The sequence below is a fragment of the Cyprinodon variegatus genome, unplaced genomic scaffold, assembly GCF_000732505.1.
Source record: "Cyprinodon variegatus isolate N-32 unplaced genomic scaffold, C_variegatus-1.0 Scaffold12, whole genome shotgun sequence".
Taxonomy (NCBI): domain Eukaryota; kingdom Metazoa; phylum Chordata; class Actinopteri; order Cyprinodontiformes; family Cyprinodontidae; genus Cyprinodon; species Cyprinodon variegatus.
The window spans coordinates 2569404-2594811 of NW_015150465.1; the positions used below are offsets into that span (position 1 = coordinate 2569404).

Below are 25408 nucleotides of genomic sequence, written 5' to 3' on the forward strand. Positions count from 1 at the left end.
AGTAAGTTTAACCTAATCTGATGCAGGCAATGTCAACCATATGAGTAAACCTTGAGTTCTGCTTCCACCAAGTGTTCAGTCGAAGCTGGTGCAGAACTGCAAAGGCTGAAGGGTTTGACCTTATGATTGCAGGAATGCATGAATAACTTTATTTTGCCTGCATGGCTATGATTTTGCTGAAAGAAACAATGAGCAAACATTTACAAATGTTACTTGAGTTGAAAAAGTGTCAACAAGGGTCTCCATCCGTTCCAATTGTTGTATTTTTGCGAAGGACAATTCCCCTGGATTGCCTGCTAGAGGTAATTAAAAGGCCTTTGTGTGACAGCCTTATGTCTACCAGTGTGCCCAAGAGCAATTGTGGCAACAATGTAGCTTAGCACCATCAGTGGCTGAATAACTCAATGTAAAAATCATTTAAATGGAATCGAAGCTCTAGAATTGACTTAAGGTCTGGAATTATGGTAAAGATATTAAAATCTACTATTTGGTCACAATAGTTTGAGGAGGCAAGGCCATAACATTACCAGTTACCAGGTGTAAGGTATGGTGGTGGTAGTATTATGCTGCAAGGCAGTTTCTCTGCTGCTATACTGCTGAACTGAATAATGAGGAAATTCTTTCTGTGTTTCTTGAACGGATAAAGCTGTATTCACAATACGTCCACAGATCAGTGTTTCAAATCCTCATCCTCAGAATGACATGGCCACAGCTTTGCTTGGGAACTGATATAGTGTTCTTAGGTCAGTCCCTCAAGCTTAATTCTTGTCCTTTGTGGTTAAACAGATTAATTTTAAACTTTTCTCCAGAAGGTCTTTAGCTTGTCTATGCAGGCAGCTGTGATGACCTTCCCAACGCTTCCCTAAACCATTTCCATACCAGGAAACTGCTGAACATCTAAACCAACAAATCTAGAAGACTTCTATCATTCTGTCAAGAGGAGGAGTCAAACATCCAGTCAGAACTATGGATGAGAAAAGTGAGGAATAAATGTAAATGTGGACACTTTATTCCTTGTTTTTATGAACTGGTAAATTTGTTTATTTATTCTAATTACTTCTCGGAAAAACAAGAAATGTTCAGATATTTTTTAATCGTAAATGAAATAAATATCAAATTATTCCTGACTGTATGTAAACTTTCAACAGGAACATTTGTGATTCTGTATCTCTGCTGCCACCCTCAGGAATCTTACAGTCATAACAGGCTTTGAATTGAAAAAGCTTCCTGGGTGGGAAGCAAAATGTCTTCAAACTTTGAAACAAAGTCCAGTGGATTGTTTTAACCTTTTTTCTTGGAATGACTATGACCTGGATGACTAAAAATTTTCACCAGCTGTCATAAAAGGCGTCCTGTCTGAACAATGGAGGAGGCCATTTTATGATTTTGTTTAAAATCAAAAAACTTAACCTGCATAAAGAGAACAACTCATTCACAATCATTCAGTCCATTGAGGTGTATCCTCCTTTTTGTTTCTGTCAAATTTCACCCAAAGAAAAATTATTCTACTCACACAGTTTATGCCAGGTTCATTTAATCTTAACCTAATAATTTTATATAATGTGATAACTGTCACTACAGTTTCCCTGAAAATAAAGACAAAAAGGAAGGAAATAAGATTTTCAGTTTCATGTCTTAGTTCCTTATTTTCCATATTTCCATAAGTACATTTTTCATTTAATTCATCATCTGAAGAAAATCAAGTCTATCTGGCACTGAAACACAAAAAAATATATTTAAACCAATTAAAGCAACAAGTTCAGCTGCTAAGACAAGAAGAGTAGTGGTACCTTTACTATTGATTTGTAATATCATCTCATATAAATACACGTGTGGCATAGATTTCCTTTCTTTAATGAAGTTGTAATTTTACTTGGGATTAAAAGTTCATTTTCTTTCACTGATAAAACAGAAAATGAATCTTAACGGGCTGAAGAAGCGTTTTCTCGTAAATGAAAGTGTTGCGGTTTGCAACCTTCGCCTCCAATAACAGTTGACTGTTTAGACTTTTTTTTTCTACAGTTCCTGTTTTCTTCGTCTCTGCATTGAGAGGAACTACTTCTTTCACACGCCAAAATCAGGAAGTATGTGATGCATACAGCGGACGCTGTTACTTTTCACTCTTTTGTCAATAAAAATTCCTCAGTGCCATTCTGACAGGACTGTTCTTGTTCTTTACATGTAGTTTTTTTCTTTAATTTACTTGGAGGAAATAGTTTTAAAATGTTTCTAAAGAGATGGAGCATTATCAGTTAACAGAATCTGCATGAGAAGGATGAAAAAGCTGTCACAATATGGACCAAATTGCTGATGAAGTAAAAACAGACTTCAGAGGTAAGATTAATTGTTTCTCTAAGGTAAAAGATTTTATTAATTAGATAATGAGGCACAAAAAAGAAAGTCTCACATGTCTGTGCTGTGGAAAAGTAAAAAACCTTTCCACAATTTTTTGCAGTTTGTGTTTTTTTTACGCTTATATTGATCAGATCACTAAACAAAGTTTAATATCCAACTAAAAAAGATAACTTTGTTTAATGTGAAAACAGTTTTCAAATAGTGTTCACTTTAAAGAAAAGACTTTATGCAGGCATTAGCAAACATGTTAGATTACAACTATAGAATCAATGATTACCGTAAATAGGAGCTGTTTACATGAAGTGCTCTAAAAAGATATATAAATTAAAGCAGTTAAAGAGATGATGAGAAACACTGATTTTGTAACTCCTTTCAAGCCTTTTTCAGACTGGAAGAAGGAGTTTGAAAGTCATTTTTAAAGCTTTATTATTTCAATGAACAACACTGAGGGCCAAATATCCACAAGCTGGTGAGGAGGACCACTTCTGTCCTGGGCTTTGCTCTGGCAGCTCCTTTAATGAAATTAAGTATCTGAACAGCTTTTTGCAGCTGTCTCATACAAATAAATAGTAAAACAAACATACTTTACAATTTCTGGATTTCTTTTTAGATTATGTCTCTGACAGTGGACATGCACCTATGATGACAATTTCAGACCCCTGCATGATTTATAAGTGGGAGAACATGAAGAAAAGCAGGGATGCCATCAGACTTTACAATGACACTGCAACCTGGTGTAATAACACTGCAATAACTTATACTATTTATCTATTTAACAAACCAGAAACTGCACTTTAACGGCCACCACTTTCCTATACATAAGATAATGTATATATTAATCATCTTAAATCTCTCCTTCTTTATTTTTTTTGCCATCCACTGTATATATCTGAATGCAGTGTAAATAATTTGAGGACCTCTTCCTCTTTAGTGCACCTTCTGTTTGTTTATAAAAGCCAATGTCACAAGCAAATTTCTCCATTGTTAGATCAATAAAGTTCTTTTCTATTCTAAATTCAGATAAGGCTAAACAGCAATGAACGTTCCAGGGGGAATTGGCCAGAAAATACTCAAAAAGACTCATAAAGAAGGTTATAAGAACCTCAAAAAACATTTTAAACACTGTATACCTCAATTTGCTTGGCTAAAACTGGCATCTTTATAGACATGGTAGCAGAGGTGTGATGTTAGGGGCTGCTTTGTTGTTAGGGTAACTACTGGATCACACAGGGGAAGTCAGGCTAGTTTGCTTTTCTTTTTTTTTTTCCAACAAAATGATCTTGAACCTTTTTTTTTTATTCAATGATGCTACTTTTGTCTGAGATTGAAATATTTACAGTTGTGTTCAATTATTAATATTTTTCACAAAACCTGAACATTGTTTACATGCAGAACTAACCTGATTTATTTTACCCTGATTGAAAAGCCTTCAAAGATTACAGATAAGTCACCAAATGTTCAGAGTTTAAGCATTCACTGTGTTTTTCTAGGACTCCTCCCAGAGTCGGTTCCATCATTACAGGCTGAAATCCATCATTTCCAGCCAAGCTTCAGTGCTCAGAGCGGCAGCAATGTGGTCGCTCCCTCCATCACTGGCTCTTGCATTGGCAGTGTCAACATTAATATATCCATGAACAAAGGTAGGCATACTCAACATTGCTTTCAGCATTTTTTAAATAACATTGCAAATGTATAAAATGTGTCACGTTTAAAATTTTTTATGTAACTATAAGCCACAACATTGCAAATAATCGTTCAAAACAGCAATGAACTGAATTAACTAAATCATTATCGAAATATATTTAATTAATTAACTAAATCAGATTACATAACATAATTACTCCCAGAATAATCTTTATTAAGATTTTCTGATTGCTTCCTACTTAGTTATTAAAATCCCAAAATTCAACATTAGAATATTACATTAACCAACAAAAAGTATTTTAATAGAGAAATGTGGACCTAATTACCTGTTTTAATACTTGATTTAAGGTTATTTGAAAAGACAAATTTAAATCTGACAAACGAGGCTCGACAAAACTTGTTTATTGTGACGATTCATTTATCATAGAGTGCTATAGTACTAAATTTCATTTGGTTAATTTTGATAACTATGGCTGCAATCTGATAAGAGCTATTTTTATTCAAAAGGGATACAATTACATAAGACATAAGACTTACAAAAGAATCAGATTTTTACCAAGTGTCATGATTTTCTTAAGGGATCTGACCCACATGCAGTAAACCAGTCAAAGAAACCTGGGTAAAAGTTTAACAGGTTTATTGAGGAGATGAACGGGGTTGGATTCAGAAAACTCAGGGTACTGGTGTACCGGAACTGGGAAGGGAAGTATCAGAGGTTAGTTTAGGGTCCGTGGGAACTTTGATCGACGACTTTGGAGAAACAGAGAAAACGGGACTCACATTAGTGGAGAAAACTTTCTTCCCAGAATCCAGTCTTGTGTGGGTAAAACAGAGGGAGGAACTCATTGGAGGGCGGACAGGTTTTGATTTGGTTGGTTCCTGAGGCACTATGGAGCGGAGTGTCACTTGAATTCCAGGAGGTCTTGAGCTTGAACTTGTGGAGGTTAATCCCCTGCTCAGTGTGAGACTCAAACAATCCTTCCAGGGGAAGAAGGCCAAAAACATCCAGTTTGCAGGATGGCTTCCTGCCGAAAGGCAAAGACAAAAACACAGTTAGAGCTTAGAGAAACAAAGACTCAGTTAGACTCAGCTAATCTCAGCTTGGCTAGAGTACCCAAAACTGGCAAACACTCTGGCGTTGAGATAGTTACAGTCCACCGCTTAAGTAGTCCTCAGTGATTAACCAACCAGCCGCAGGTGTGCGAGAGGACCAACGAGAAGAGGGCACCACCTGGTGGTGGAGGAAGAGAAAGACACACACAAAAAAAACACATCCCACACAAAACTGGATTCCTAACACCAAGTAGGTTTGCACTTGGTGTTGATGATGCAGACAAATTATATGCAGAATACAGAATCTATAGCTACATACAATATAGAAAATACAGTATACTATATACAATATATAGCATATAGCTATATACTATATACACAGTGTGCTAGTGAATGCAGAAGGTCTGGAGATGTCTTTTTAAGGAAATGCTCCATTTTGCAATGGAAAAGTAACCCAGTCCTGATCTTAAATTGATATATTTGAAATGATTGCAGGTGAAACTGTATTGTTGTGCACTGCTTTATGCTTTCCATAAATCCGGTGTTCCTAATTTAATAACATGGTAATCATTTTTTTGGGGGGACATGCTAACTGCACTTTTTTAAACGTGCGTTTTGGTCCTCTGCATGTTCTACTGTCCAAAAACAATGTTACACATCAGTACACAGATATTGGTTAATCACTAGGACCAAGCGGGAAATCTGCAGCCCAAGCTGCTATATTTAAAAGTTAGCTATATTAAAAATACTTTTGAACTTCTGTATATACATACTTCTGAAAGAAAAATTTCGCCATAAGACGTTTATTTAGACTTTCCTAATTCTGATCTCTTTCTGCAGGAAGCAATGACTTCTCCAGAAAATCTTCAAATGAAGACGTTACAGGTAGCTCTGGTGTTCAGCAGATCCAAAGTAAGCGCATCCTCTTTTAAGAATGAACCCAATGCAAGATCAGAAATTGCTTGACAAGATTGATAACTTTGTGTTGTATTCTACAGATAAAATTGCAGAGTGTCAACAGAAAGTGAAAATGACCTTGAGGAGGAAGTTCAGTCATTTGCATGAGGGAATTGGGACAGATGCAAATAAGATGTCTCTCAATCAAATCTACACAGAGCTTTATCTCACAGAGGGAGGATGTGGGGAAGTTAATAAAGAACACGAAGTGAGACAGATTGAGATTGTATCAAAAAAATGTGTAACCCAGGAGAAATCCATCCACTGCAACTCCTTGTTTGAACGTCAACCAGGAGAACGCCACATAAGAACTGTTGTCACAAGGGGAGTCGCTGGTATTGGAAAAACTGTATTGGTCAGTAAGTTTGCTCTCGACTGGGCTGATGGGAAGGCAAACGCAAGCATAGATGTTGTGTTTTCTCTGTCTTTCCGGGAGCTAAATCTAATGAGTAAAAAAAGCTTCAGTCTTGTGGAACTCCTCTGCGTCTTTTTCCCAGAAATAAAAGACACAGGAATCCTTAACTGTTCTGAAAAGAAAATCCTTTTCATTCTGGATGGTCTGGATGAGAGTCGCCTCTCTCTGGACTTTCACAGAAGTGAAATAATGTCAGATGTTGCACAGCCAACAACAGTATCTGTAATCATGACAAACCTGATCAGGGGAGGTCTGCTTCCCTTGGCTCTAGTCTGGATTACATCCCGACCCGTTGCTTCTGCTCAAATCCCACTTGAGTATATCGATCTGTTTACTGAGGTCAGGGGATTTAACAACTCACAGAAAGACGAGTACTTCAGGAAGAAGATTTCAGACCAAACCACAGCAAACAGCGTGATCGCACATGTGAAATCCTGTAGAAGCCTCCACATCATGTGTCACATACCAGTCTTCTGTTGGATGGCAGCGAGTGTTCTTGAGAAGAAACTGGCAAATAAAGACACCAAAGACACGCCTAAGAGTCTGACACAGATGTACATCAATTTCCTTTCCCTCTATGTGGAGAATATGAAGAACAAAATGCCTGGAAGAAGAAACTCTACCACTGACTGTGTGAGAACTAATCTCCTGGCATTGGGTAAACTCGCTTTCAAAGAGCTTGAAAAGGGCCACCTGATCTTCTATGAGCGCGACCTCATCCTTAATGGCATCAAAGTGTCTCAGGCATCCATGTTTTCAGGAATCTACACGCAGATCTTCAGCCAGGAGATTACACTGTGTGAAGAGAAGATGTTTTGCTTTTTGCACTTGAGCATTCAAGAATTCTTTGCAGCGCTGTACGTCTACCTCACTTTCCACAATGAGAATAACAATGTTTTGGTCAAAAAGTCATCTGCGTCACGTCGATTTCTGTCCAGAGAGTCATCAGAGCTCATCCTCTACAAAGAAGCTGTAGAAAAGGCATTGCAGTGTGAAAATGGGCATTTTGACATATTTCTGCGCTTCCTTTTGGGTTTATCAATGGAGTCCAATCAGACGCTGTTGGAGCACCTAATGACGAGCAATAGAACACATCAAAGAACAAGAACTGAAGTCATTAAACACATAAAGGAAAGGATAAGGGCGAGCTCATCTCCTGACAGATGCCTCAACCTGTTTCACTGTCTGAATGAGCTGAATGATGACACTCTTGTTGGAGAAATTCAGGACATCTTCAACTCAGGCGTTTTGAACCAAAGTACTCTTTCACCTGCTCAGTGGGCCACTCTGATCTTTGTATTGCTGACCTCAGAAGAGGAGATTAGTGTTTTTGATCTGAGCAACTACATGAGGTCAGAGGAGGGGCTCCTGAGACTAATGCCTGTTGTGAAAACAGCTCAAGTGGCAAAGTAAGTCCTTTGGCTTGAATATCTGTAGTCCATAATGAGCCATTACAAAACTCCATTTAAATGTCTTATTTTAATGTATTGTAATACTTAAAATGTATAACCTCTTTAAGCGTAAATATACTTGTATTTAGTAGCAGAAACATCAAAATAAAAACAGTAAGAAGCCATGGTTTCCTATGGTAAAACATAAGGATGTCCGAGGTGTGTGCCATTGCTGTCCAAATAAAATACAACTCCAGGTTTCCCAGTGACGGTGTGAGGCTGGCTTAAAGCACGACCTAGTTTATTACAGCAGAAAAGAAGAAGATTTGCATAAGAAAGCATTAGCTGAGTAAAAAAGTTAATGGCTACCCACTTTCCAAAGAGGAGCGGGCTTAGTCCAGCACACTGCAAAGTCTTACACAAATCATTTGCATTCTAACATCCATCTATTTTCCATCATGTTTATTCCTGCTGGTGCTGGCGCCTATCTCCAGCTGCCAATGGCGAGCAACAGGGTACACCCTGGACAGGTCGCCAGTTTGTTGCAGAAAAACACAAACAGGACAAACAACTATTCATGCGCACACTCACACCTAAGGAGAATTAAGAGAAGCCAATTAACCTAACAGTCATGGTTTTGGGCTGTGGGAGGAAGCTGGAGTACCAGGAGATAACCCACTCATGCACGGGAAAACATGCAAACTCCATGCAGAAAGATCGCCTTCATGCAGCAAGGCAGCAGTGCAACCCACTGGACACAGTGCAGCCTTTGCTTCTTTTACAGTGGGGCCTAAATTTGAAAGAGTTCAATCCTGACTTGTCAGTCACAGAAAATTAGATTTTCCTCAAGTATGCGCACAGAAAAAAATTTATCTAAGTAAGACATTCTTTTTTAAATTTAGCAGATCAGTGAAAAACTTTAACAATTTACAATTAAAATAAGAAAAAACAGCCGCAGTCTCTTATTACAAGTGAGTAATTTCTTATTATCTCATTTTAAGGGTAAAAATGCTAATTCCATTGGCAGATCATCTTATTTTTTTACTCAAATTAATGGTAAATACATTTATTTTAAGAACTTTTTACTCATTTTCAGAATGTTTTTGCAGTGTATGCACAGCCGTGTGTTGACAATGTAAACGGCAATGGGACGAGCACACAGCTTTGAGGGATGCCTGTATTCAGCATGATTGCAGATATGCTTTCCTTATTTAGACTGACTGTACTGCTTCTGTCAGTCAAATTGTTCTTCACAGTCTGTTTACTGTTCATTCCCTATGTAAAGATGTGTTTAATTCATTATCAGCGGGTGTGTGGAAAATCTGGCAAATATACAAACCATCTGTTTGTCGTTCATTTTTTTCAGTTTAAAGGCATGTAACCTCACTCCAATGTGCTGTGAAAATCTGGCCAATGGCATCAGCTCATCCCAACTCAGAGAGCTGGACCTGAGTAACAATTGTCTCACAGATTCAGGCCTAAAGCAACTCTCTGATGGACTGAAAAACAGCAAACTGCAGACACTAAGGTAAAACACTGTCTTGCGTAGAAAAACCAGGATCACTCTATATGTGCCTATTATTTATTTATTTTCTTCTTTCTGGAAAAAAAACAAACAATTTAGACTAAGAAGCTGCGGCCTAACAGAGGACAGCGCTATTACTTTAGCATTTGTTATCAGCTCCACCTGTTGTCAGCTCAAAGAACTGGATCTTACCGACAATGACTTTCAGGACCCAGGAGTTCGAAAGTTCTCCACTGGACTAGGAAGTTCTTTCTGCAAACTGGAGCAACTTCGGTAAGTGATTTATATCCAATCCGTTCTTAGTAAAGAAATGGTTCATCTGCATCAAAGATTTAATATTTCTCTCAAAGTCTCTCAGGATGCAGAGTAACAGAAGAAGGTTGCACATTCCTGGCATCTGCACTGAATTCATCCCACCTGAAAGAGCTCGACCTGAGCTACAACCATCCAGGAAATTCTGGCCTGATGCTGCTTTCAACTCTGCTGGAAGACCCTCAGTGCACACTGCAGAAACTTTGGTAATTAATCCAATACTAATCGGAAGAGAGCCATTCATTTGGATTTGGTGCATTTTAAACATTATAATATTAGAGAAGGTGGTGAAATCTTGTCGCCCTATGCTCGCTGCACTGTTAATATCAGTGAAATGTTTGCTGCAGCTTCATATAGGGCCCAGTGCATGAAATCTGCCACTTTAATCCCTTCATTCAATCTTCTGCCATAACAAGGTTGGGTTACTAAGGCCTGTGGCCCTGACGCTGGTGATCGTGCATGAAAATGTTACAGAACATTGAGGCCCACATACTGAATTTGACCAACACTAATATGCTCACAGGTCCACAGACGACCCCATGTTCATTGCCCTTCATATCGCTCTCAGCTACAAGTAAAACCCCTGATCTTAAATCTGGATGCTCCCTGCATTTAACTTCATCAGCTCCAGAAAACTGATCAATAAACTGCAGAAACTGCTGCTATAACCTTCCTCTGTCGCTGGATTAAGGATTTTCGGTCAGGCAGAAGGTCTTAATCCTCTACAAACCCGCTCAGTAATACAGGAGTTTTTCCTGTTCCCAATCTTGTGAAGTAAAAGGAAAATTATACTGTATGGTTTTTTTAAAATGTTTTACCCCCCCAAAAAGAAAAAAGAAAAATCAGAAATGTTGTGTGATTTGTAATAACGTTTAGATTTATTATTTGTAGTCAGGGTGAAATTTAAGGAGAACTTTATGATCTGAAAATGGCCAACCATGTAATATGGCAGAACAGGCTAGGACAGCATGAAATGCATTAGTTGATATTTACATATCTCTCCTTTGTGGCAAAAAAGTCCTGTTTGCTTTTCATCATTAGACCTGTAGGAATGGATCAAAATTTAGCCTTTTTGGCCAATATGCAAAACTCTGTGTATCTGAAAAAAAGATTAAGGTGAACACACAGTCTCCAAGGTGAAACATGGCTGTGGCAGAGTAATGCTGTGGGGATTCTTTTTTTCAGAAAGGACAGGGGAGCTGGTTGGAGGTAAATGTGGGGCCCTCCTAGAGGCTGTAGTCTATTAACAGGGGATAAAGTTGAATTTCTAGCAATATATCCAAACATACGACTGAGAGCTAAAATGTAATGGATTAAATCTGTGCACATTTTTCTGACAGTGGAGGGTCCTGTCTCTATGGCTCTGAATGATCATGCACCTTGGCTACTTGTCCAATAAAATACCCTTTTGGCTGACTGGTCAGCATGCATGACTTTCAGCCAGGAGTCTGGGGATTAAATCCTACCTGTGCCCTCTGTTGTACCATGTCAGGTATTATATATTAAAATGGCCTAGTGAAAGTCCATACCTCAATGCAATTAAGAATCTGTGGCTTGGTAATTGATGTTGATTGTAACACTGAACAAAGTCTTAATGAGGGCAGAATTTGGTACAGACAAATTTCCCAGTTCCTGTAGCTGTAACTGATTTTACAAAGTATTAAGGAAATACACACCTCACTTTGTGAATGTTATTTATAAAATAAAAAAAAATGGACCACAGTGTATCGGCTATAAGACAACATTAAAAGCTTAACCTTGTAGTCATATGTTGACAAAATGTGTATCAGGTTAAATATCACAAATCTATCAATATGCAGTGTTTAGTAAGCATTTGACATTGATTTATTTAAGTAACCTTTGAAGAAACTTTGAAATTTTTAGATTGTGAAAACTGCCAGTATAAGAAAAGAGAAATATTTTTCATTTTAATTAAAGACATGTTCTCATATGGTTAAAAAAAAAGGAAAGTCGTAACCTGTGATAAAAGCTTTAGAATAATGTTTAATGATCTGTTTCGTTTTAGTGTGGAGCAATGTGGGGAATCCAGGATCCAACCTGGTCCCAAGAAATGTAAGTTACAAACACATCAAACATTTTACTGTAATTCCTATGAGTAATTCTTTCTTCTTTATCTATTCGTTAGACCTGAAGACACTGATGCTGGACCCAGACACGGCACACAGGGATATTTCTCTTTCCAATGGAAACCAAAAAGCAACACGTTGGATCAAGCAGTCGTATCCCGATCACCCAGACAGGTTTGATTTCAGGGCTCAGGTGTTGTGCAAGGAGGGACTGACTGGGCGCTGCTACTGGGAGGTAGAGTGGGTCGGGAGGGTCTGCATCGCTGTGGCCTACAGACGGATATCCAGGAAAGGGGAGAGTCCAGACTGCTGGTTAGGCCACAACCACGTCTCCTGGGGCTTGAACTGCCATAAAGACGGCTACAGGATTCTGCATGGGGACATGAATGATGTGGTGCCTGTGACAGTCAACTCCAATAAAGTAGGAGTTTACCTGGATTGGACGGCAGGGGCACTTTCATTTTTTAGGGTCTCCTGTGGTGACCTAACTCTCCTCCATACCTTCTACACCACCTTCACTGAACCCGTCTATCCGGGGTTCCACCTTGGCTGGGTGGACTCTACTGTCCTTTTACGCTAAACCAGGATCTTTCCTGAGAAATCTCCCGTTCTGGGAAAACCAGGCTCTGCAGCTCCTACCTGAACCAAGTGCGCTGACTGTTTTATGCTGTAGAGCAGGCATCCCCAACCACGGTCCTCGAGGCCCGCTGTCCTGCAGGTTTCAGAGGTTTCCTTGCTCCAGCACAGCTGATTTTAATTGAAAGCTCATTAACAGGCTTTTGGTCTACTGCAATCATTATAATCAGCTGTGCTAAAGCAGGGAAACCTCTAAAACCTGCAGGACAGCGGCCCTTGAGGACTGAGGTTGAGGATGCCTGCTGTAGAGTTCAGCATAAATGTATTTGTTTTATTAAAACTAATCCTAAGAGGGAGAATTTCTCTGTTTTCTAGGGTTTGATGCAACATCTTGAATGTTTTAAAGAATGCTTGTAAATGAAATGAGGCTTCTGTTTGATGAAATTATACAGTAAATGTTTTATATTAGTTTTATTTCTCATTAAATCATTTGTATAAATGAGAGAAGTTGCATATTTGAACGAAATGAGACCTCATGTTTTTCTTTTATCGGACACTTCCATTGTAGTTGATCTCATAACCTATAAATTCAGTGGTGGACACTTGATTAATGTACTTAAATAATTTTTAAGTATCATATATTGTACCTTTCTACTCCACAACATTTCCAGGTACTCGTTCCTTTCTGCTTAGCTTTGAAATCCGCTGTTGCTGTTTTTGTTTAAATGCAAATGGCCACGCTACGTTCCTCACAAAGTTCAAAGTTCATCGTTAAGAAAAGGTATTCTGGATGTTTTATAGTTATCTCTTTTTTTAGGCCCAGCTGGGTTAAATGGTCGCTCATTAGCAGACATATGCAGAACTTTGACATTCTGAGGTGGTCGCTCCCTCTGGGGAGAAGAACTAGAAGATATCAGCCCTCAGGACTGAATTTGGACAACACTGCTTTAGAGATTTGCATGATGTTCCACACATGTGAGAAACTCAGGGCAGATATTTGTAAGTTACACATTTTATTAAGGTTGAGTTGTTGTCATGTTGCTCGTTTGGATGAGTTCTCATGAGTTGCAGTTTCTTTGTGGGAATAGATTCCACCATAAACCTTTATTCCATGGTGAAAGTGTGAGGAGAATTAAGACTCCCCAGTTTGCTTTTTTGTTTGTTTTTAAATAAAAAAAAAAAAAAAATCAAAATGGTTGTTTCTTGCTGGTTCTTCAAAAATAGTGTAGAATTTAAAGCAGAGGCTCTCCGTGTCGATACATCAGGTGATTTCTGAGAGTTACAAGGTTCTTTAAAATGACTGAAAGTTAGACAGCAAAGTACTAACATTGAAAAACTACATTTCTAGTTTTGAATACTTCAGTACTTTTAAATGCATGTACTTTTGAATACTTAGTATTTTCAAAAGTGAGTACTTAAAAGTCTTTAATAAGCAGCTTTTACTTGTAGTACTATAGTACTTTGTCAACCACTGTATAAACTACGTATGAGTTTTTATGCCTTATCTTTAGGTGTGTTGAACCAGGTAGGGAACTGCAGCGCCCAACATAGCCAAATGCTGTTATGTGATTGGCTAAATAAACAATCATGTTATGGTATAATTTTTCAGATTTAGGAGGAGGAGTTAAAGTTTTTAAGATGGATAATTTGAAATGCCTAATGTTAGCTTGCTTGATCCTTCTCCTGTTTCAGTTAGATCAGGGGAACTAGCGTTTAGTATCCCCTCATTATTCCATTAGCCTGAAATGTTGGCGTAGAACTGGTTCTACACCAAACCCTAAGCATGACACCACCACCACCAAGCTTAGAGTTCAAAACCTCAGCTCAACCAAACATTCTTCCAGCTACTTATAAAGGCTTCTGATGGCACAAAATAATTACAATTAAAAGCTTTGAAAACGAGGATCAACGTCATCAAGTCGATCATAAAGTTTAATATTGGAGAACCATTCCCCAGTGCAAAACCTGTCATAATTTAAAGCCTATAAATGTGACCCTTTGGCCCGAATTGTAAATTTTATTTGAAAACTACGTCTAAAAAAAGAAACAAGCCTTAGAGTAGCAGTTTATCGACAAAGGTCCAAAATATGAAATAAAATTGTTTTTTGCAAATTAGAAATGTTTTTTACTACATTTTCGATTTTAGCTTAGATGCAAATAAAAGGGATCGGAATGTCTGATTTCACTTTTAACAATCATTTTATTAGCAGTCCCATGAGGCAATGGAAAAAGAAAAAAAAATAAGAGGAAGGAAATTAAGCTTACAGTAAAGATGGCGGATCAATCCAAATCGGTGAATATAAAGTCAGGACAGAGGGCTGGACACACACATACAGACACACCCAACACAAAGATCAGATGGTTAGAACAGAACAGAAAGTGATAAATGATCCTAAAGGTTGCGTGTGTTGGCTGATCCCTCTGTTCTCCCTGTGAGAAAATCACCAGGACCGACGCCGCATTCGTTCTCTCTCACACACAGAAACATATCAAAAAGCCCATCTTAAAAAATCAATGACTTTAAATGTCAGATAATCATGACAGGTCTTTAAAATTTTTATTTTCTATTTATTCTGTACACGTATACTTTTATTTACACACTGAAAAGCTTGTGGGTAGCTCAGTGTGAATAGAAGTGAAAGGTCACTCATCTGTCACTCTGCTTCTTTCTTTCACACAAGTTCGGACATTCGACGCCTCGGATTCGAAGATTATAAAGTCTGCCTCTTGCACACCAGTACCCCTAAACATTCCTTCACATTTGAATTAAAATGCCTCTAAAGCGTCGGAGATTAATCTTCCTTTTTATGCCTTTTTTTATATTTCTTGATATTGCACGGATGAAAACAAGCAAGTTTGGTTTCAAACACACTCTAAAGCCAGATGTCGCCACAATATAACATTATTTTTGTTTGATCTTATGTCTTTATTGAATCTTAAATCATTTTTGATTCAGGTTATATTCAGATGATTGCACCTGATGCAGTGCGATAAAGAAAAAAAAACTGGGTCAAATTGCGGCTTATCCTTTCCCCTCTCAAAATAAACTCACCAACCCAAACACACACACAGACATTAAGGATGGGAGCAGAGGGGACTAAGGCCATGATTAAAGTGGATAACGGACATTTAGAACAGCATTCAGTTTTATTTCCATACAGATGTCTGTGACTCTATTGAAACTCAATCATATATAAAAAGTGTTTGCTATCCGAGTCGTTTAAGCCAACCCCACCCAGAAAAGGAAAGCCTTTCAGTGCTATTAATACAGACAGTACTACAGTTATCGAGCCTTCTTTTTCATTATCAGGTTGTTGCATACGTAGTTCTCTTGTGTATATACATGATCCTTTCTCGTCAGTTATTATACCTTTGCTGTGCAGGAGCAGCAGATCCGAGGCAGGGTAAAGCTTTTCCCTGGAGCACTCGCACACAAATAATCATACAGGATGCGATCTGAAAGCTGGAGCTCCGCTGACAGACCGCAAGGAGAGTTCATTTCTGTACGGTTAAAAAAAAAAGAAAAAAATCCAAACAAAAGAAAAAAGAAAATCTCAGGGTGAACGGAGACCCGGGTTTCGGGTGGAGGAGTTTCTGGGTGAAAGGTGGGAATCTCCAGTCCTTTAGCTGAGAAGCTGGCGGATCTCCTTGTGCATGTGACACAGGAAGTCTACGTATGACGCTCCGCCGCTGGCGCTCTTGTCCTCCACTAAGAAGTGCTTGAAGATCAGCTCAGATCGGTCTTCCTGTTTCACCACCATCAGCTGAGGAAGCAAAGAGGGCAGCATGAGCACGGCTGAGATGCAGTAAGACTCGAAACATCTTCAAACCAGACTTTCTGAACAGAAAAAAAGATTTTTCTTCCAAAAAGTAATAATTCTACCAGAAGTTATAGAAAACAGGCTGTTATTATTGTATTCATTCAACTATACTGTACCCCACATGTTTAATAAGGCAAATTCTATGGTGCTTGTAAACAGTCGATAGTTTCATCTTTCTAAGTGCTTTTTTTTTTTTGCATGGCAGCCATATTGGATTCAGAATAAGCTGCTTGGCGACCCTCTAGCCTTCCTGAACCAGAATGGGTGCTGTTATGTTTATTTTTCTTTAGACGTTCACCAAGCAGGTAATGTTTTCAGGACAATTGGTTTGTTTGTTGGTCTGTTCAAGGTGCCGTAGGAGATCTTGGAAAAACAGTTAAAGCAAGCTATATTTTTGAATATACACAACCATGCCTCTCCCTTCAGACCACCCCTCGAAACCCCGCCTTTAAAACATATGAACCTGCATGCTGTCTGTCGAGGTGAGAACGAAACAAGCCGTGACAGAGTGCCTGTGACATGAGCTAACAACAACATAACAGTGGCTAGCTTTCAGCCATGGCGTCCTCTTCTCCGTCTAGCATAAGATTGTTCAACTTCTCAATGAACATAAACAGGCTGTTACGGGTTGTAACTTTAAGGTTGATTTGTTCATGTGTCAGGGTATGTGCACAGGGGAGAAGGAGAAGCAGACGATCCTGCTTGATGTGTCAGGATCCAATAGGGGACCCCGGACCGTGTTTAGAGAATGGTGGGCGTTACTCTTTTACTTCACACTGTAGAGGGGACCTTTTTTTTTATTTTTCGTTTCACTTCCAGGCCTTCCATTTCACTGCTTGCTACGTGGGGAGATCTTCAAGCTACACGGTAAAAAATGAGTCAGAAAAGATCTTCTACTGCATCTTTAATAGATTCTAGAAAATTTAGACAGATTTCTCTGAAATGTCTACCATGTCTCTTAGCCCAACTGTGATCCGGATCACTATTCAGATTTAGGGACATTTTGAACCAGTCCTCACTATTGTGACATCGGCATATAAGCTGATTGGTGAAGACCTGCAGCCTAAAAGTGCTTTTGGACGACTGAGGACTGCAGCCTCGGAATGCGCTGCGCCTGTTCTCCCAACGAGCAGCCTCTGTACCGCCATATTTTTGACAGTCAAGTCCAAAAACAAGGAGCACAGGAGCAAGTTATGCAAAATAGGATTAAATGAGGCGATCTACAGGAAAAACCTCATTTTAAAAACGCTGCAGCTGCAAGAGCTTTATTCTTTTTTTCCCCCTCAATTTCTATAGCTGTCAGTCGAATCTGATCCATTGGGTCAAAACGTAAAGAAATCAGACAGGCAGAACCTGATCATCAAAGCTCTACGGTTCAATTTTCCCCAAGTAGAAAATTGTTGTCTTTTTAATCTATTGATTTTGATTAAAAAGTGTTTCATTTTACCCAAAGTGATTATTATTGTTGGACTTTCCTGGTGTTTTCAGTCCGATATTTCGCGCTCATCTAGTCTAGTCCAGAACCAACATAAGAAATAAGAAAGTAAAGGAAGTTCAGGGCATCTGAGAGTCGCAGAAAGACAAACAAGAGGCTTGCCTTCATGTATCGTGATCGCTGCGCTCTGAAGGAGTCAATGATCTCTCTGAGTCTTTGTGAGAACGGGTTGTCCAGGACAGGCAGACTCGTCTGGAACAGAAAAAAAAGGACTATTCACAACGCTGCCTTTAAAAAAAAACAAACAAAAAAAACAAATACAGAAAAAAAAACTAAGCAGATTAAAAAATAAACTTCAACTTGCAGGCAAATCATGGAAAATCATCAATCACTAACATAATTATGTTATGATACAAAAAAGTAAAATGTTAGGGTAGTAATATTTCAGTGTTAACGAGGAACTAATGACCAAAACATTTTGGGAAAAAATATATGAAAAAAAAAAAGATACTGCATTGAAGAGTTTGGCTAAATTAAGTTTATCCTATTTACAAAAAATACTTTCCTATTTTTAATGCACTAAATTACAGCTTTTGATTCAGATTAAACACTCTTCTGATAACGTGTAAATAACTCCCAGCAATTCTAGGTACATTTTAGCTCACTGGGAGCTACAAACAGTAAACGCTGCCGGCTGGTCCGTTTCTTCTCACCAAGTTGGGATCGATCTGGCTGAAGCTCGGTGTGCCAAAGATGTTGAGGAGCAGCTCTTGCTGAACGCTTGCTCCGACCCACAGGAAGAGGTGGAGCCCCGTCTCCAGCAGGTAAACCCCTCCTTTGGAAAGCCGTTCCTCAGAGTCCCTCACTGCTACGGGCAACGACCCGCTTTCCAGCTTCATCTGGGAGAGAAGATGGAGTTTAATTGAGGAGCCTCGTGTCGCATCATATCTTGGACCCTTTAGTTTGAAAGATCACTGTTAGAAAACTTGGTTATTTTCTGCACTCAGATAGCTTCATTCTACTGCCTGTGTCTAAGGTTTGCACTAAAAATAGAAAACAATATTTACAGTTTGTTGCTTTTGTAGATCGGAATCAACTGCAGGATGAAAATTTATTTTAATGTATTTCATGCCACTGTTCATCGTTTCTACATGAGGGATTGTTTTTGCAAAATGTTTGATTAACATCAAGGGGTATTTTAGTTCTATTTTATATACACAACTATTTGGTTTTCTTTAAATATCTATAGTGTATATTAGGGGTGGAACGGTTCACAAAATCCACGGTTCGGTTCGATTCACGGTTTCTGGTCACGGTTTTCGGTTCGGTTCGATACATGTTGATTGTTACACCGAAATCCCATAAAAATTTATGAAATTAATGAAAAAATCCCCCCAAAAATAATGGATTGTAATTATTTTAAATGATCCGCGGAAACCCTGGATCATTTCCGTATGTTTTGCTGCTTTGAATTTAATCATCTCGCGCATGCTCTCTGTCATCTCCAAGGGACTCAGAGGGGAGCGGACGGGAGCCACAGTGGGGGCTGTAGGCTTTGCTTTGAGCAGCCGGTCTGGAGCGCAGCGGGGGTTGCTGACGGAGTATGAGGGATTTCGGGGTTAGCATGACATGTTGCTGTTAGCATAAACAAAACGTGTTGCACAATGCTTGCACACTGTTGCACTTTTATCCACAACTTTCTTTCCGCCGTCATCGTAGGTCACTCTAAATGCAAAGCGGTCCCATACAGCAGACCTATAAAGTGCTGCTGGCGCGTCTTCCAACGCCTGTTCTTTCCCACTCGCCATACCCACACAATTCTCCATAACAACTGATTTTTTTCCCTGATATGCCCGGCTAAGCTGCTTCGCTTCTTCTTATTATTATTTACTACTGGTGGTTGGCTTTGGTTGCAGTACCGCCACCTTCTGCTCTGGAGTGTAATCGCTTCACCTATGAGAAAAAGGAGCAGCGCATGAACCGAACGAAACACACGCGAATCGAACCGAGACAGTCGAACCGAACGGTTCGGACGGTTTTCATAAATCGTCCCATCCCTAGTGTATATTCATTGGTTTTAATATTTGTAGCTTTGATTTGTAATTGTTGATATTTTGTTATTAGGTTTACCCAGGTCTCTCTAGTAAAGGAGATTTGTAATCAGAATGAGACATACCTGCTTAGATAAAAGGTCACATACGGACAATTTCTCTTGGGTTTTTCAACGGAAACACCCTCGATACCAAAAGGGGAGGGTATCTTTGTGTGAGTGTGTAGCCGATCTTACCACTGGCAGCAGGCGGGGGTAGAAGAAGACATGAGTCTCCGTGACATCCATGCAGCTGATCAGCTGCTTGAGGTAAGCCCTGTCATCCAGCGAGACGTCGGCTCCTGGCATCAGGACGTCACTCTTCAGGACACAGTTCAGGTAAACGGGGAGAAGCTTCATGCACTCTGGCAGGATGAGCTGGAAACAACACAAACCTCTTTAGGAAACACTGAGCAGCAACCCTTGATTTGTAAACAGCATCACAACAGAGTTGGTTCAGGAGGTTTAGTGGGGTTTATGTTATTTAAAGAAAACTGGGGTTTGTTTTTGTACCTGACCAGCAGATGATGGACTGGCACAGTTCTTTCTATAGCAAGCAAGAATCTGAGCACACTGGTTGACCAGGGTATCCCTCACAGCCTTGGTGGGGTTGTTAGCAACACCCCTGAAAGCTGCAGGACACACAAACACACCAGCTGATTAAGGCTGCAAGGAAATTCCCGGAAAGTCCAATTTTAAAATCCTCTAATCCTCAGTAACATTGCTGCATCATCAGGTAAACTCACCATATTTGGCAAAGTAGTTGATGATTGTGTCCGTCTCACAGTTGCGGTAAAGATCGGCGAGCTGTGAACAGCAGTTCACCGCCATGTTATGGATGCGCAGACGCCTCCGACCGCTGCAGCTGGTGTACAGCACGGCACACTGCAGGAAGACGGACAGAGCGTGTCTGTTAACAGTCCCCGGCTAAACCTGAAGCCCAGCTGGATGCTCTTCTGACCACCCATTTATTTCAGTAATTCAACCAAAAAAGCCGAAAACAGTGCATTGATCAATTTGAAGCATTTCTCTGTTCATTTTCATGCTTATGTCTGATGACTAAAGAGCAAAAAGAACAGATTATCTTATGCATAAATGTCTTATTTCTTTCAGCAGCAGGTTTTCTCTTGAATGAATGACCATATTAATGGCGAGTTGAGTGGAAGGAAAGTGTGCACCAGTAACAGGAAGTGCCTCAACATGCAGACAGATCCAGGATAAGGGCTGCCACACCACATCTGTTCAAACTGATATAGAACTGCAGGCCAAAAGCTTTTAGAAAAAACGGAATTTGCTGCGAGGCCCAATCATTCCAATCAACAGAAATACACCCTTGGAATATACCAGTTTGTGTTTAATTAAGGAAATAAATTCATTTTTTAACAGATTGACAGCTCAGCCCATCCACACACCTGCATTAGGGCTCCCGTCTCCTCGCTGAGCTTGTCGTCGTGTTTGAACTCCACGGTAATGGCCTTGTCGCAGTCCAGGCCTGCCAGCTCCACGTCCGTGGTGTTGTTCATGTAAAACGATCCAAAGAAGTCTGTCGCTCGGATCCCTGTGGGACAACAGCAACCAATGAAATCAAAACGGTGCCTTTTCTCTCACTGTGTGGCTTTTTGCAGTGCTTTTAAATTTGATTTGCATTGGCCAGACGCCGTACCTGTGCTTGTCCGCACCCTCATAACGGCATCGAATCCGACTTGCTTCTGAACGTCCCGCCTCAGGTCGTTCAGGAATCGCTCCTGATCTGCCTGAGCCTGTGATGATGAAGACATCTATTATGTTAAATTCTCAAAGAGGGGTTAATGTAAATATATACATTTAAAAAAAAATCCTTAACCTCACCATTTGAATATATGAGATGAAAAATAAGAGGATTTTCTCACCTGAAAGTAGGTATACTTGTAGATTGAACCTCCAGTGGAGACAGGGACCACCCCTAGTGTGGCCAGATCGACGTACTGATTAGGGAAGAGGAAAAGATCCACACAGCAGCCCTGGGCTACACAGTCCTTTGCCAGGTCTTTGTAAAATCCAACCTGCGGCTGAAACAGAGTCTGTGGACGAGAGGAGAGAGAAAGAAAGTCAGCGTGAAACACAAACTTTCAAGATTCCAGCCCAAACTTCCTCCTAGCTTTACCTTCTCCTTGTCTGTCCCGATTAGCTTCTTATCTTCTCGGTTTTTCAGCTTTCCAGGAGCCTCTGCGATGGGCAGAGAGGTGTGAAACACAAACAGCTTCCCGGCACAGTCGGCAGCCTGAGAACATGACAGCAGATCATCAGGTACGAAATGCAGCTGCAAATCTTTACACATCGGTAGGCATTCTTTTATCTGGAGAAACATGCTTACTTGACGTGTGTCAAGCACAGTAAGGAGCAAAACACAATGGGTAACTACTATAGAAAACAGCAGCTGAGAGTTCTGAAACCTAGCATGCTGAAGGAAAGTTGAGCGGAGGGAAAAAGCATTACAATCCCATTGATAATATGGCAGAAAATGAGACACTAGACTTGAGAGAGCAGATGCTCTGAGGCTATGAAAGCAACCCGAGGTTGCAAAACTCTTTAGTTTAGCAGATAATCCTGTAAATTTGGACTTAAACTCCTTTTTTTATTTCAAATTTATTCTTTCTTTATCTACTTGTAATTGAAATGTTTGTCCTATTTTGTATGTACTGTATATTTTTATTGATTTATTCATTAAAGCAGGCTCTTGGCCAGCTCATGTTTGTAAATGACAAGTGGATCTCAAACTAATTACCTGGATAATTAAGGTTAAACTAAACATTTTAAAAACCCTCAGTGGGAGTGTTGGCCTGGAGGTTAGAGCAGTGCGCTTGTGCTCTGAGAAGGTTGCCAAGTACCCGGTTTGATCCCAACAGCCTCCACTCTGGGTTCCTGAGCAGAAACCTTTAACCCCACTCTGCTCCCTGGGCACCACACAATGGCAGCCCACTCACCAGGGGGATGGATTGAATGCAGAGAGGTAATGTCCCCATTGTGGGACAATAAAGGGATTTACATTTTTTTTTAGACACCAGCAGCAGTTGATGCTAAAGGTCTAACCAAGTTCCCAAGTTTTTCTTGATTAAAAATCCTTCCCGTTTCTAAATATTATGAGAAATTGGACCAAGATGCCTGTTTTAAATATATCATTATGTGCCTGAACTAAATTACAGAAATGAATGAGGTGCTTAGTGAAATTGTAATTTAGTGAGATGCACCGTTAGATGGACTCTGTCTAATATTAATCTTCTAAAGCAGATTAATAACAGATTAAGTGTTTAAAATAGGACATGAACAAACTGAGGAGGTCAGAAGACGGGATCTTTTTTTTTTGCAAGTCCTGTTATCATTACCTGATTATGAGCTAATTAATTCTTTGCCAATATCCTGCAGCCCTGATAACGGCCAATAGAGCATGTTTACCTTAAGGGCTTCCAGTCCTGCCTGGATGACGGGTCCAAAGACCGTTTCCGTCTCCCTCGTGTCTGCAAACATCTCTGGGATCTGATCCAGCAAGCTGGAAAAACAATCAGCATATCATTAAGTCTGATGGAACCCGTGTCTCACTCAGACGTACTGATGGTTAGGTGAACGCCATCTTCTGCGTCATGGTTACCCACCTCTCTATGACCTGCCGGCTTTCGTTCACGTTTACCAGGAACCCATCGAGCAGCGGCACAAACATGTCCGACACGTCCGACACAACCAGCATCTGGGGCTGGGCCAGAGTGGGCTTCACGTTGTAGAAGTGCAGCACCTTGTTGTAGGTGACGAAACCCACCCGCACCACAGAATCCATTTCTGGGTTTTCCCTGAGGGGAGAGACGGGAAGCCTCTAAAATATCCTTCAATATAATAATCATTCTTGGGTTCTGTCGGATCAATTAATTGACCAAACTTGAGAGGTTAGCTTTGGATACCTGGGCAGGAGATCAAGGAGAGTCTTGAGTTCATTGCAGATCAAGCTGACCAGGCCGCTCTTAACCGCGTTGTAGGAAACATCTATGAGGAAGATGAAGGCTGGAGGCTGAGGAAGCTTGTTGTTCTGTTGAAGACATTCATAGACTCAACTGAACTGAATCAGGACAGAATTTTGAAGGTCTTTGAAGAGTTATCTTAATTTTACTAAGAAAAAAAAAAAAACACCTGGTGGTGGGTCATTTTTAAAGACAATAGAAATGGATATGATTTTGAAGAAACCTGATAAGTATGGTGTGAATTTTTCATGTGTGCCACGCAGACAGTATTACTGCAACCAGGGGGCCAATCCTACACAGCTGTTTCTAAACACTTAAAGGGGCATTGTGTAACAATTTCTCTTTTTTGCTGCCTGAAATTGATTGCTGCATTTACAAATATACAATATACAATATATATATATATATATATATATATATATATATATATATATATATATATATCATGTTTGTGTAAATTCTTTGTAGGAATAGGAAAATCTATCATCTCCTGTCAGGTGGGACCAACTTTCACACAAACAGTAAAGGAACACAGTCGTGGCTTTCCGAGAGTACTCCTTCAGTGAGTGCGTGCGAGAAATGGGAGTACATCATGATTCCTCCAAAAAAATCTAGTACAGATGAAAAATTGGGGATGGTTGCAAAAATAGATTTCTATTCTATACATTTATGTTTCTATTAAAGTGCAGGTATGGTGTTTGCCATACAATATGCAACCATCATTTACTGAGCTGGTTGAAAATACACCAATATAGGTTCATACCTTACAATAGTCCACAGTTGCCAGGAACTCATAGGTGCCGAGGGACAGCTCTGGCCTGTCATAGCAGTCCACTCTCTTACCGGTGTGATCCAGATGCTGGAAGTATTGTGGAGGCACTGAGGAAGAAGACGGTTTGAGTCTAAATGGGGATATGGGCATGCTGAGGTTTTAGAGAGAGATAGCTCTAGATGCTGTATTACCCTCTGTGACGCAGCTGCAGAATCCACACTGGAAGCGGCGACCTCCCTCTATGAACTGCATGTAGGGACACATGTAGGCCTTGCACCTGTTGCAACGGATTGGACCAGCCTCGCCGTGGTCCACCATGTATGGCGGGGTCTAAGAAGACAGTCAGGGAAAATCCAGCAGGATTCATTAACTCAAAAAGAGAAAAACTGAATTTAATCATTGTCAAATATTTGTGAAATTACAAAATAAAAAACATATATGAAAAACCAGTCCAGATAGATGTTAGTTAGATATGAAACGAGGCAGAAAATACTCTGACAGATATTTCAACCTCTGCAGCTGCCAAACGGATTATCCTTACAGAGAAAAACTAATCCTTTACCAAATCCAGCTGTCTGCACACAGGCAGAAGAGGTGATGGAGCCAGATTTTAAAGGGAAAGGCACAGATGATAGAGAACAGCTATAAGATGTCGAGGTCAGGAGGTAATGAGGAAGCAAGGCAGCTAGGGAATCACAAAACAGTGGCTTTGCTTTCAGCAGCTTTAGCATCCTGTTCTGCTAATATATACTGTGATTGCTGCCTCAAAGGCGACACTTTGACTTCACGTTTATTCATAGTTTCTGTGAATTATGCGTGACCAATCTAGGGCTGCAACAACTAATCGATAAAATCGATAAAAATCGACTTTTAAAAGCGTTGGCAACGAATTTTATCATCGATTAGTTGTGTTGCGCGATTAATGCGTCATCCACAGTCATCACATCCACTTGACTGAAACGGGGGAAGAAAAAAAAAAATACGGCAGAG

At 39.9% G+C, this 25408-nt stretch overlaps 2 protein-coding genes across 5 annotated transcripts in view; one reads left to right on the plus strand and one right to left on the minus strand.

Annotated features, from left to right (window-relative positions):
- The first annotated feature begins 2112 nt into the window (after nucleotides 1-2112).
- LOC107089266 (NACHT, LRR and PYD domains-containing protein 3-like) lies at nucleotides 2113-12480 on the plus strand. Its single transcript, XM_015381953.1, has 9 exons — nucleotides 2113-2334; nucleotides 3846-3995; nucleotides 5893-5964; nucleotides 6051-7833; nucleotides 9182-9343; nucleotides 9440-9613; nucleotides 9691-9858; nucleotides 11679-11725; nucleotides 11799-12480. Exons 1-9 carry the CDS (start codon nucleotides 2295-2297, stop codon nucleotides 12317-12319), a joined length of 3117 nt encoding a protein of 1038 aa, XP_015237439.1. The 5' UTR covers nucleotides 2113-2294; the 3' UTR covers nucleotides 12320-12480.
- Nucleotides 12481-14501: 2021 nt separating this feature from the next.
- Nucleotides 14502-25408, minus strand: part of sec24c (SEC24 homolog C, COPII coat complex component) — a 25496-nt gene continuing 14589 nt past the window's right edge. For 2 of the 4 annotated variants that reach the window (XM_015381439.1, XM_015381414.1), the window contains 15 exons: nucleotides 24610-24748; nucleotides 24410-24525; nucleotides 23590-23714; nucleotides 23290-23481; nucleotides 23093-23186; nucleotides 21804-21920; nucleotides 21550-21720; nucleotides 21324-21420; nucleotides 21073-21218; nucleotides 20407-20545; nucleotides 20174-20292; nucleotides 19859-20038; nucleotides 18285-18470; nucleotides 17734-17823; nucleotides 14502-16079 (listed from right to left, as the gene is read on the minus strand). In XM_015381439.1, coding sequence (XP_015236925.1) covers nucleotides 15939-16079; nucleotides 17734-17823; nucleotides 18285-18470; nucleotides 19859-20038; nucleotides 20174-20292; nucleotides 20407-20545; nucleotides 21073-21218; nucleotides 21324-21420; nucleotides 21550-21720; nucleotides 21804-21920; nucleotides 23093-23186; nucleotides 23290-23481; nucleotides 23590-23714; nucleotides 24410-24525; nucleotides 24610-24748 — 2052 coding nt within the window. In that variant the 3' untranslated portion in view covers nucleotides 14502-15938. The remainder of the gene's footprint in view (nucleotides 16080-17733; nucleotides 17824-18284; nucleotides 18471-19858; nucleotides 20039-20173; nucleotides 20293-20406; nucleotides 20546-21072; nucleotides 21219-21323; nucleotides 21421-21549; nucleotides 21721-21803; nucleotides 21921-23092; nucleotides 23187-23289; nucleotides 23482-23589; nucleotides 23715-24409; nucleotides 24526-24609; nucleotides 24749-25408) is intronic. The other 2 variants (XM_015381431.1, XM_015381423.1) reach the window with 1 other exon arrangement.

Excerpts from the sequence above, each read along its gene's own strand:
- LOC107089266 (XM_015381953.1), top strand. The coding sequence starts at position 2,295 with ATGGACCAAATTGCTGATGAAGTAAAAACAGACTTCAGAG. Across the intron at positions 7,834-9,181 it reads AAAACAGCTCAAGTGGCAAA|TTTAAAGGCATGTAACCTCA; the intron begins GTAAGTCCTTTG and ends CATTTTTTTCAG. Across the intron at positions 9,614-9,690 it reads TGCAAACTGGAGCAACTTCG|TCTCTCAGGATGCAGAGTAA; the intron begins GTAAGTGATTTA and ends TTTCTCTCAAAG.